This window comes from Bos mutus, chromosome 8, assembly GCF_027580195.1.
Source record: "Bos mutus isolate GX-2022 chromosome 8, NWIPB_WYAK_1.1, whole genome shotgun sequence".
Taxonomy (NCBI): domain Eukaryota; kingdom Metazoa; phylum Chordata; class Mammalia; order Artiodactyla; family Bovidae; genus Bos; species Bos mutus.
The window spans coordinates 73,860,379-73,872,715 of NC_091624.1; the positions used below are offsets into that span (position 1 = coordinate 73,860,379).

Genomic DNA, 12,337 nt, shown 5'->3' on the forward strand with positions numbered 1-12,337 from the left:
GTGATTCTATTAAAAATAGAAAAAAATCTAGTAAAAATAAGTGATTCTTTAAAATATGGCTAATTTAAGTAATGAATCACAATATGAAGTGTTTTTTAGTCAATGGAAATTCTAGTTCAATTCTTGTAACATGTAGTTCTTTTAAAAATAGCATTAGAGTCATAAACCACTGGACCAACCTTAGAAAGTGAAAGTGAAGTCGCTCAGTTGTGTCTGACTCTTTGCAACCCCATGGACTGTAGCCCGCCAGGCTCCTCTGTCCATGGGATTCTCCAGGCAAGAATACTGGAGTGGGTTGCCATTTCCTTATCCAGGGGATCTTTCCAACCCAGGGACCAAACCCCGGTCTCCTGCATTGCAGGCAGATGCTTTATCCTCTGAGCCACCAGGGACTAACCTTAGGAGGGCAGAAACCAAAAGGAAGAAAGAATTCAACCTTGAAGCCTGGGAAAAGGAGACCTCAAACACAAGAAGTTAAAAAAATAATAATGAAAAGGCAGAGAAATACTACACAAATGAAGGAACAAATTAGAAATACAGAAGTCCAAATAAATGAAAAGGAAATAGGCAAAGTACCTGAAAAAAGAATTCAGAATAATGATAGTAAAGATGATCAAAACCCTTGAAAACAAAATGCAGAAAAAGCAAGAATTGTTTTCAAGGGTTTTGATCATCTTTACTATCATTATTCTGAATTCTTTTTTCAGGTAGTTTGCCTATTTCTTTTTCATTTATTTGGACTTCTGTATTTCTAATTTGTTCCTTCATTTGTGTAGTATTTCTCTGCGTTTGTGGCGGATTCATTTCGATATTTGGCAAAACCAATACAATATTGTAAAGTTTAAAAATAAAATAAAATTTAAAAAAAAGAATCAATTAACAAAGACCTAGAAGAATTAAAGAATAAACATAAAGAGACAAACAACACAATTATTGAAATTAAAAATACTCTGGAAGGAATCAATAGAATATCTGAAGCAGAAGAATGAGTCAGTGAGCTGGAAGATAAAATGGTAGAAATAATTTCTGAAGAGCAGAATAAAGTAAAAAGAATGAAAAGAACTGAGGATAGTCTCAGACCTGTGGGACAATATCAAATGCACCAACATTTGAATTATAGGGGTCCCAGAAGAAGAAAAGAAAAAGAAAAGGTATGAGAAAATTTTTGAAGAGATTATAGTTGAAAATTTCCCCAACAAGGAAAAGGGTATAGTCAGTCAAGTCCAAGAGGCACAAAGAGTCCCATACAGGATAAAATAGCATTAGAAACTATAACAGAAAATCTCCGCTTGAGGTACTTTTAATGTTTATTTTCTCCACAAGGGACTAATTAGTATGGGCTTGTGAAAAACAGTATGGAAGTTCCTCAAAAAATTAAAAATAGGACAAACATGTTGTGTTGTTGTGTTTAGTTGCTAAGTTGTTACTCTTGACTCTTTTATGACCCCATGGACTGTAGACTGCCAGGCTCCTCTATCCATGGGTTTTCTCAGACAAGAATACTGGAGAGGGTTGCCATTTCCTTCTCCAGGAGATCTTCCCAACCCAGGGATCGAACCCACATTGGGTTCTTTACCACTGAGCCACCAGGGAAGCCCAGAACTACCATATGACCCAGCAATTCCACTCTTATTTTTTTTCTTTAAAAAAAGAAAACACTAATTCAAAAAGATACATGCATCCCAACAATGTTCATAGCAGCATTATATACAATTGCCAAGATATGGAAGCAACCTAAGTGTCCCTCAATGGATGAATGAATAAATAAGATGAAGTGTGTGTGTATATATATATGTGTGTGTGTGTGTGTGTATATATATACACATACATACATACATATACATAGTGGAATATTACTCAGCCACAAAAAGGAATGAAATTTTGCCATTTGCAACAAAATGGATGAACTTGGTAGGTACTGTGCTAGTGAAATAAGTGAGACAGAGAAACACAATTACTGTTCAGTTCAGTTCAGTTGCTCAGTCATGTCTGACACTTTGTGACCCCATGGACTGCAGCAAGCTAGGCTTCCCTGTCCATAACCAAATCCCAGAGCCTACTCAAACTCATGTCCATTGCATCGGTGATGCCATCCAACCATCTCATCCTCTGTCGTCCCCTTCTCCTCCCACCTTCAATCTTTCCCAGCATTGGGGTCTTTTCCAATGAGTCAATTCTTCGCATCAGGTGGCCAAAGTATTGGAGTTTCAGCTTCAATATCTGTCCTTCCAATGAACACCCAGGACTGATTTCCTTTAGGATGGATTGGTTGGATCTCTTTGCAGTCCAAGGGACTCTCAAGAGTCTTCTCCAACACCACAGTTCAAAAGCATCAATTCTTCGGCGCTCAGCTTTCTTCACAGTCCAACTCTCACGTCCACACATGACTACTGGAAAAACCATAGCCTTGACTAGACAGACCTTTGCTGGCAAAGTAATGTCTCTGCTTTTCAGTGCTATCCAGGCTGGTCATAGCCTTTCTTCCAAGGAGAAAGCGTCTTTTAATTTCATGGTTGCAGTCACCATCTGCAGTGATTTTGGAGCCCCCAAAATAGTCTCTCACTGTTTCCATTGTTTCCCCATCTATTTCCCATGAAGTGATGGGACCAGATGCCATGATCTTCATTTCCTGAATGTTGAGCTTTAAGTCAACTTTTTCACTCTCCTCTTTCACTTTCATCAAGAGGCTCTTTAGTTCTTCTTCACTTTCTGCCATAAGGGTGGTGTCATCTGCATGTCTGAGGTTATTGATATTTCTCCCAGAAATCTTGATTTCAGCTTGTACTTCATCCAGCCCAGCATTTCACATGATGTACTTTGTATATAAGTTAAATAAGCAGGGTGACAATATACAGCCTCGATGAACTCCTTTCCTGATTTGGAACCAGTCTGTTGTTCCATGTCCAGTTCTAACTGTTGCTTCCTGACCTGCATACAGATTTCTCAGGAGGCAGGTCAGGTGGTCTGGTATTCCCATCTTTTTAAGAATTTTCCACAGTTTATTGTAATCCACACAGTCAAAGGCTTTGGCGTAGTCAATAAAGCAGAAGTAGATGTTTTTCTGGAACTCTCTTGCTTTTTCGATGATCCAGTGGATGTTGGCAATTTGATTTCTGGTTCCTCTGCCTTTTCTAATGTGGAATCTAAAAATGATAAAGCAAACTAGTAAGTATAACAAAACAGATAAAGAGAACAAGCTAGTGGTTACCATTGGGGAGAGGGTAGGAAGGAGAGGCAAATAGAGGTAGGGGATTAAGAGATACAAACTACTAAAACTATAACTATAAAATAAATAAGCTACAAGGGTATATTTTATAGCACAGGGAATATAGTCAATATGTTATAGTACCTATAAATGGACTAGAACCTTTAAAATTGTGAATCACTATGTTGTACATCTGAAATTTACATAGTACATCAACTATACCTCAATTGGAAGAAAAAAGGGGAGAAAGACTATGGGCCAAGGTATAGGGAACTGAAAGAATATATATGAATCTAGGACTGTAAAAATGTTACAATTCCTAGACCCAAAGCAACAAAAGAAGGGAGAAGTTTCAAGAACATGAATAAGTAAGTCATGCTTAGTGAGTCACTTTTGGAGAAACAGTTACTTCCCAGGAAGGCTAAGACACCTTTCAGGGAGAAAACCAGGGGAATAAATATACTGACCTCACTCTTTTCCCATTCTGCAGTGTTCCTGTCTGTGCTTCCTCTTCACTGGCCAAACTCAGTTGGAAATGTGAAAGCACTGACCCCATCTATGTATTCTCTGTCTTTGGACTTCAGAACAGTGGGCAGGTAGAGAGTGGTCCTGGAGGAGTGAAAGGAAGGTAATCAACAAAAATGTGCAGATAAAAAGGTGGTAATAAAAACTTTAGAGACCAGAATAAAATTCCCTCTACGTGTCTGTGTGTGTGTATGTGTGTGTTGACTAGTTGAGAAAAGGAGATATTCTGAGGGGTGATAAGATTCTATAATAATTAGTTCTACAATCAATTTTTATTTTCTGTTTTTGCCTCTTTTTATTTGAACGAATATTGAATCATGACTGATGGCATAAACTTTAGTATTTGCTTTGCATCCATGTAAATAATTCCTCTTTTCTTTCCTTGTTCACATCCAGGTTGTTTCAGCTACACATCGGATAATAAGGTATGGTATGTCAGAACTGTCTCATATTACGATTTTTGTCAGAGAACTTCTATCTTGTTTTTAAAATGGGGCAACTTCCTAAGTAGACAACAGCATTGCAAGGAAAGAGAGAAAATCTTAGTTACAACACGTACTGTGTGAATAAACATAAAAGGATGTATTTTGTTACACATAAAATCACTGTTTGTGGTTATTTATAGGCTAAGTAACTTAGTATACATAAAATCTATGTTTCCAGATGTAATTCATTTGATCTGCACAGGACAAATAATATCTTTTCTGGGTCTTAACATCTCTAAGCCCTATCCTATCAATCATTTGGGATCTATACTGACTAGATTAACACATATCCTATATAATCCCTGTAGATAACCAATTTTGACAGTAAATTTCCTCCTCTCCCCATCCCCACCAAGAGTTCTCCGTAGAAGACCCACCACATTAAGAAGGACAAATTGTATCATGGAAGTGAGTACCAGAGGTCTTGACCAGTTCCTCCTTCAGAACTTTACTTCCCTTCAAAACTCTGGCCTTGTATTTCCAACTGTCACATAGATATCTCCATCTAGGTATATTTTAGATGCATTTCAGATGCTATACAGTGCAAACAGAACTCACCCTATTTTCCCAATTTGCTTTCTCTCCTAGTTATGAGCATTACCATCTACCAAAACCATCATTTAAGTCTCCCAAACTAGAAACACTAGGCTGGAAGAAGCACAAGTTGGAATCAAGATTGCTGGGAGAAATATCAATAAACTCAGACATGCAGATGACACCACCCTTATGGCAGAAAGTGAAGAGGAACTCAAAAGCCTCTTGATGAAAGTGAAAGTGGAGAGTGAAAAAGTTGGCTTCAAGCTCAACATTCAGAAAACGAAGATCATGGCATCTGGTCCCATCACTTCATGGCAAATAGATGGGGAAACAGAACAGTGGCTGACTTTATTTTTTGGGGCTCCAAAATCACTGCAGATGGTGACTGCAGCCATGAAATTAAAAGACGCTTACTCCTTGGAAGGAAAGTTATGACCAACCTAGATAGCATATTGAAAAGCAGAGATATTACTTTGCCAACAAAGGTCTGTCTAGTCAAGGCTATGGTTTTTCCAGTAGTCATGTATGGACGTGAGAGTTGGACTGTGAAGAAAGCTGAGCGCCGAAGAATTGATGCTTTTGAACTGTGGTGTTGGAGAAGACTCTTGAGAGTCCCTTGGACTGCAAGGAGATCCAACCAGTCCATTCTAAAGGAGATCAGTTCTGGGTGTTCATTGGAAGGACTGATGCTGAAGCTGAAACTCCAATTCTTTGGCCACCTCATGCGAAGAGTTGACTCACTGGAAAAGACCCTGATGCTGGGAGGGATTGAGGGCAGGAGGAGAAGGGGATGACAGAGGATGAGATGGCTGGATGGCATCACCGACTCGATGGACATGAGTTTGAGTGAACTCTGGGAGTTGGTGATGGACAGGGAGGCCTGGCGTGCTGTGATTCATGGGGTCACAAAGAGTTGGACATGACTGAGCCACTGAACTGAACTGAACTGAAACTAGAAACGAGAATTATTCTTAGTATTTTCTTCATTCCTCATATCCACACATTCTGCAAGCCTGATAGGCTTGATTTTCTAGAATACTCTAGAATCTACCCTTTCCTCTCTCACCCACTGCCACAAATTTCACCAAAACTGACACAATTACCTCTTCAGTAAGCTTTCTGACAGCATTCCACCCCCAACCCCCACTTAGTTTTTCCCTAAGGCATCCTTCCACATTCCTTCTGCTGTCTTTCCAAAGGCCTATTTAATCACATCAGTGGACTCCAGTAAAAACCTTAATTTCTCCCTGGGGCCCACAAAATCTACTGCTTTGAATGCTAAGCTTCACACTCTGCTCTTCTCCATTTAGTCAAACTTTCTCTTACATGCAATTCCTACTGGACTGCAAAAATGCGTACCTTCAGTCTTTGCTTAAGCACTCTCTCCTCTGAGGGCGTTCTGTACTTAACTAAATCTCCATAAGAGCACAAAAATGATTGTGTACCAGCTAAGGATAGGCATTATGCTGAACCCTCTACACTCTTTAGACATTACAAGCACCATTTTACACTGAAGAAACTGAAGTAAACAATCTCTCCAAGATCGTATTTTAAGTAAAGAGCGAAACTGAGTTTACAATTCAGGCCTATCTCAATCTGCGAACTGATCATTTAAATACCGTCTTCCTTACAGTATACCATTTAACTCAGGTCAAGGTGTACCCCTGTCTTTAAGCTCACAGATTATTCTAGTCCCTCATCTCTAATTCTAGTCTCTCATGTCTAATTGTTGCTTTAATCAAAAGCAGACTATTTAGTACTATTCTTTAATATTTTCATGCTTTCTAAATCTTATCTCAACTGGATTGTAAATTCTTTGTAAGCAGAGAATTAGAAAAAAAAGTTCTTAATATGCTTCCACAATGGCATAGGATATCCTATAATAGCAAATAGCTATCCCTTATTGGGACAGGTTATAAGCGTGCTTAATAGTTACCTGTAATGAATACTCAGTATTTGCTTTACTTAGGAACAGACAAGATGAATTATATCTAGAAGATACAGCGAATGTAAAATTTCCAAGAGCAGAGACCAAGTCTGTATAGGTATTCCATTTTTTTTCTGTCCCTCCCCTGTTGGGCCATCTTTTTTTTTTTCAATCTTACTACTGGATCTCTGTACTGGCAATTATTTCAAGTGGTTATAACAAAAATGCTGCTCTGCCTTTATGCTAATAATCTGCACCAGTCTGAATAGTCAAGTTATGGATTTTGGCAAATATTAAGTTCAAATCTTTTATATATGTATAATTTTTTCTACCTTCATATGCTCTCTTCCTTCTTAATTGAAGTAAGCGCACTGTTTGATGTCTTAAGTAACGTGCTTTGGGCCTATTTCTGATAATTTATTCCTAGTAGGATCTCTGGACTTCTTCAGAGATGTGTAATTTTGCATCCTTTTAAAGCATTATCCACGACCCTGCAATCCCTCAGCCCAAATGCTGGCTAACTCAGGTCCACAATCGGTAACTGCGAAGGGCCCTCCGGGCGGCGGCACCAACACTTCCGAGGCCTGAGGTAGGGTTGCGAGCGCAGCGGGCCGGAAGAGGACGATCCCAACAGGCCCTTAGTCTGCCCGCCTAGGGCCGCCACCTCAGCTCAGCGGCGGGAAACCCCAGGATGCGGGTTTCCGCGCGAAGGCAGCATTCGGGCCTGGCGGGAAACGACTTCGCGAAGCAGAAGGGTCCCCAGGGTCTTTCCTGGGTGGCCGGCCCAGCCAGGCCGCGTGGCTGACAGTGTCTGGCAAAGAGCGGTGGAGCGGGTTCATATCCTGACGTGATTTCTCACAAATTTAGGCTGCACCCGCACGCACCCACTCCCCTTTTCTTGATCATACAAGTGCACGTCAGAATTTCTTATCTTTGGTGTGTTTTTGAGACCATAGAACCGAACCCGCTAAGCCTGAGGAGTCGCTGGCACCCTGGGTACCGAAACCTGGACCAAAGCGGGAATCCGAGTGGGCGGCCTTGTAACCGCCAGACACCCCAAGGCTAGAGGGCGTGTCCAAGGCCCAGGTGCAGGCCGAGGCGCAAGTAACGGCTCTCGGCGGCCCCGCCCCTCTGTCGCGTCCTCTCGGCACCCTCCCATTTTAGTTCCCTCTGGTCTACAGCCTCTTCCCTAGTCGCTACCTCTTTAAGGCGGAGCCCGGCGTAGATCTCGCGAGATCCGGGTTGGCGCCGTGACCTCCATGTGGGAGCTAGAGCTCTATAAGTAAACACTCCGCGCAGCGCAGACAAGGCTGCTTCCTATTTGTGAGGCGGGGGCTGCAATAGCAACCGAGCTTCCGACTGGTTTCGTTTTCCTTCCCTCTCCAGCTCTGTTGGGTGGGCGCACGGTCTAGGATTCACCGCCGCCTGTCGGGCCCGGCGCCTGGTCAGTCTTCCTCCCTTGTGCGCGCGCTCGCCGGCCAGCCGCTGAGAGCCAGAGCCGCCGGGGAAGCGGCGCGGGCCGGGCGGGGCGCGGCGCCCGGAGCGCAGGGGGAGACAAAGCGGAGCCGGCCCCTTCTCCCGGCGCCGAGATGTGGATCCAGGTTCGCACCATCGACGGCTCGCAGACGCGCACCATTGAGGACGTGTCTCGGAAAGCCACAATTGAGGAACTGCGCGAACGGGTGTGGGCGCTGTTCGACGTACGGCCCGAGTGCCAGCGCCTCTTCTACCGGGGCAAGCAGGTAAGGCGCGCCCAACGCACTTCTTTGGAAGCCCTAGCAAGGGCAGCGGGATGCTTGGGCTGGGCGGGCCGGAGGGCTTGGTGTACCGCGCGCACAGAGCGCACCTGGCTCCACTTCGGATGGGCAGCCCGCGAGGCTCAGAGTGCGGCCCTGGGCCCGCCTGTGGGGCGCAGCGGGGTCCCGGCCACCGGAGTTGCAGGTGCGCTTGGTGGGGTCGGAGGCGGGGGCGCCCCGGAGCGCCGAGACCTACCGCTCTTGCCAAGCCGGGCAGCAGCCGCAGGCACAGCCCGCCAGAGTGCCTGGGGTCCCTCCTTTCCCGCGCTTGGTGGGGTCCGTGGCCCCTGGAGGGCGGGGAGGGCAGCGGGCTCTGGCGGCCATGCCAAAGTGCGGGTGGGGAGGGCAGGAGGCTCCGGCTCCCGGCCGTGCTGACCCGGCTAACGGCTCGTATCGCTTCCGTACCTCAGACGGGCTGCCGACTCCCAAGTGGGAGGGGAAACTTAGATATTGCTCCCTATGGGGCACAGGATTGTAAGTCCGCCTCCTCACTGTGGAAGGGATTTGTATACACTGAAGATTCGAAAGGTTTCCAGAACTTCTGCTTCCCCACCCCACCTCCTTTCCTAGAATCGAATCTGTCGTAGGGGAGATTAGAGACCTGCTGAAGAAGCTGTTGGTGTAACCCGGGACCAGGCTTAAACTGCCCAGTTTGGGCCAAGGGGGTTGTTCGAAGAGTGAAAAGCAGTACAAAAGATTTGTTTTGCTCTTATCCTTCACCTTCTAATAGAACCCTCACTCAGGCTTTTGACACAGTAATTGGAGCATAGCCAGCGGTACACACTTGAAGGCTGAAAGTGTTTTTTGGCGGTGAGGTTGCCTGTCGGCGTCGCTGGTAGTTGAACGGTATGGCCTTGGTCTGGCCCATTGAAGATTTTTCCTACTCACATGGTCTGTATCAAGACACTCAGACCCGTCCTATCTTTATCTTTTTCTTTTTTAAAAAATGTTAATCAACTAATGAAGTTGGCATCCTCCAGCTGATCATAGTTTGGCTCCAATCCTGTTGTTTGAAATAAGTGTAACTCTCTTTGATTTGGTAGAAGAAGCCTTTTTTTTTCCCTACAGCTTACTGTTTGAAAGGAATATTTTTCTCCCCTTCGTAGGCTTACCATTTGAAACTGTCCAGAAATTTTAGAGTAATGAGATTACACTCTGAGAAAGAAAGAGCCAGGGATTGTTTTAAGTAAGAAATATCATGTGCTTCCCAGGGAAAGCAGGGGACACGGTTTGATCCTGGATGGGGAAGATCCCCTGGAGGAGGAAATGGCAACCCACTCCACTATTCTTGCCTGGGAAATCCCATGGACAGAGGAGCCTGGCAGTCCATTGGGTCACAAAGAATCGGACAGGACTTAGCGACTAAACAACAACAGCAAGAGATGGCATCTTTGATAGTAGTTAGTTTTATATTGATCTTCTAGTGTTAGACTTAACAAAAACAGCTGTTCGAGTTAAACTTTGCTTTAGAAATAAATGTATGTGTATTAAACTTTATGCAACTTTATATCGCTGTGCCTCCTGTGGCTAATACCTTTTTTATCTTTTGATCAAAAGTGAGAAGCATGTAATCAAGTCTATTGAATTTTATTTTCTAGCTAGGGACAATAGTACATAAATTCCCAGGATACTTTTTAACTTCACTAGAGATAGAAATGAAGAATGAAAATGTATTCTCAGGCAACACCTCTTACTGTCTAATAATAAAAATACGATAAAAAGAAAATGTGCACCTGGCTGTCTTGAGGGAAAGGAAGGGATTGTGATAAATTCAAGGCATCAGAGTACATTTTCAGGACACCACGAAGTGATTCCAGGCTCATGGGAAAACTGTTGAGGATAACAACCTTATGTACCTCTTAGCCCAGGACAGTTGACAACTCTCTGCTTTCATTTCTCTTTAATGGTAGACAAGTAGGAATTAGGAATGGACCTTGGGTTCCTACTTAGTTGGAGACAGAAGAAAGATAGTGCTCCAGGTATTTATTTACAAGCTGACAAGTAGCCATGGGAGTGATTATTATCTCTATTCTCCTTTGGAAATACAGTCTACAGTCCTTGGACAAGATAGTGTGTCTGTAGTAGGTTTCTACTGGATTGGTGTCAAAGACCTGCCCTTATCCTGTAAAATGCTCTTTTGAGAGTCAAAAGGAGAAAGGACAGAATAGATCGATGCTACCTTTGAGAGTCAAAATGGAGAGAGAGCAAGGCTGTAAATTCCAGGTAAAGTAGGGTAACCTCATTTGGATATGCTTCTCTGAGAAGCTGAATTTGCACCCTGGAGGTCGGAATTTTTTTAAGGAAGAGTTATATTGGTGAATCTCTAAATCTTTGAGAAGTCAGAGTTTTGTGCTTATTAGGAAAATACACTCCTTCCTCAAGATACCTTACTGCCACATAGTGAAAAATGTCATAAATAAAAAAACATTCACAGTGTCCATGATGTAAATTGCCTCCTCTTCCACCTTTGTATGTTTGGTCTCTTGCTTTTAATCTCTGATAAAACATCAGAATCACTTAGTAGATATTTATTATAGATGTTCACCTCACCCTAAAATTGCAAGTGGTTGAATTTAACAAGACCCCATGGGTGATACTGATGAACATCAGAGTTTGAAAATGCATTTTGTAGGAAGTCAGCCTCATACTAGTTTCTTACTGTTCAGAGTATGGGTCCTGGATCAGCAGGACCAGCAGCATTAGCTTCACCTGACCAGCCCCACTGAACTAGAATCCTTATTTTAACAAGGTCCCCAGGTGGTAGGTATGCAAATGAAGCTTGAGCAGCACTGTAATTGTGTGATTGACTCTACTTTTGAGAGTCAAAATGGGGAGAGCAGCAATTCTGGGCTGTAAGTTCCAGTTAAAGTAGGGTAACCTCATTTAGATATTCTTTGAGAGGTTGAGTTTGCTCCTGGGGGTTTGTTTAAGGAGTTGTATTGGTGGATCTCTAAATCTTTGAGAATCCAGAGCTTTTCCTACTCTGAAAAGATTCTCTTCCCTCTTCTCTTCCCTGTACCACTGTAGGAACTCTTAGAGTAGATTGTAGATGTGAAGCATGAACCAGAAGAAAGTTTTCTTTTGCCCCTGTACTCAGTTTTCACGTGCAGTACAAAGTAAAAGTGTTTGCCTACTTGAAGGAGCGGGGGTGGGGGAGTGGGGTTGGGGGTGGGGGTGTGGGTGTAGGTGTGTGTGTTCTGTAGTATATATGCTGTGAAAGATAGATGAAAGTTAGTAATGGTCTCCACCTGCAGCCCTTATCAGTAGCCTCTTGGGAATGACTTCTCTGCCTTCTGAGCCACTGCCATTTGGTGTTTGCTTCCTAGTTTTCCCTTGCATCACAGTTGTAATTCTTACTGTTACCTATAATTTCTTCAACCCAATTCAAAGAAAAAAATTATAGGACTATCCCTGCCTCTCTAATATTATAAGTTCTTCAGCCACATCTTGTGGAATGGCAGTTCTCAAACATATTCTACAATGAGACATTCATTAGTTAAATGCCTGAAACTCATAAGTGTAAGTTTCAAATTACCAATCTGTTTCTCCCCTACTCAGCATAGTTTAAGTGCAGGTAATTTTCAGTCTATACTTTTGTTAAATTTGGGAGGACTTTAGTACTTTTATTATTCAGTTGGCTGCATGGCTCCTGGAGAAGGGAATGGCTACCCACTCCAGTATTCTTGCATGGAGAATCCCATGAACAGAGGAGCCTAGTGGGCTACAGTCCATGGGGTGCTGAAGAATCAGACGTGACTAAGTGACTTTCACTTTCAGAATCTTAGTTCCCCAATCAGGGAGTGTACTGCCCTCCGCAGTAGAGTCCTAACAACTGGACCACCAGGGAATTCTTGGTACTTTT

General features: G+C 43.2%; 1 protein-coding gene and 1 long non-coding RNA gene across 3 annotated transcripts in view; one reads left to right on the forward strand and one right to left on the reverse strand.

Moving 5' to 3' along the window:
- Window positions 1–801: 801 nt before the first annotated feature.
- On the reverse strand, window positions 802–8,018 carry LOC138988911 (uncharacterized). The gene is made up of 3 exons (XR_011465170.1): window positions 7,880–8,018; window positions 3,673–3,814; window positions 802–3,143 (listed from the first exon to the last, which is right to left on the reverse strand). It is a non-coding gene; the product is annotated as an uncharacterized lncRNA (long non-coding RNA).
- UHRF2 (ubiquitin like with PHD and ring finger domains 2) overlaps window positions 7,970–12,337 on the forward strand; it is a 72,840-nt gene continuing 68,472 nt past the window's right edge. The window contains exon 1 of one of the 2 annotated variants that reach the window (XM_070375865.1): window positions 7,970–8,421. In XM_070375865.1, coding sequence (XP_070231966.1) covers window positions 8,269–8,421 — 153 coding nt within the window. In that variant the 5' untranslated portion in view covers window positions 7,970–8,268. The remainder of the gene's footprint in view (window positions 8,422–12,337) is intronic. The other variant, XM_005906908.3, reaches the window with a different exon arrangement.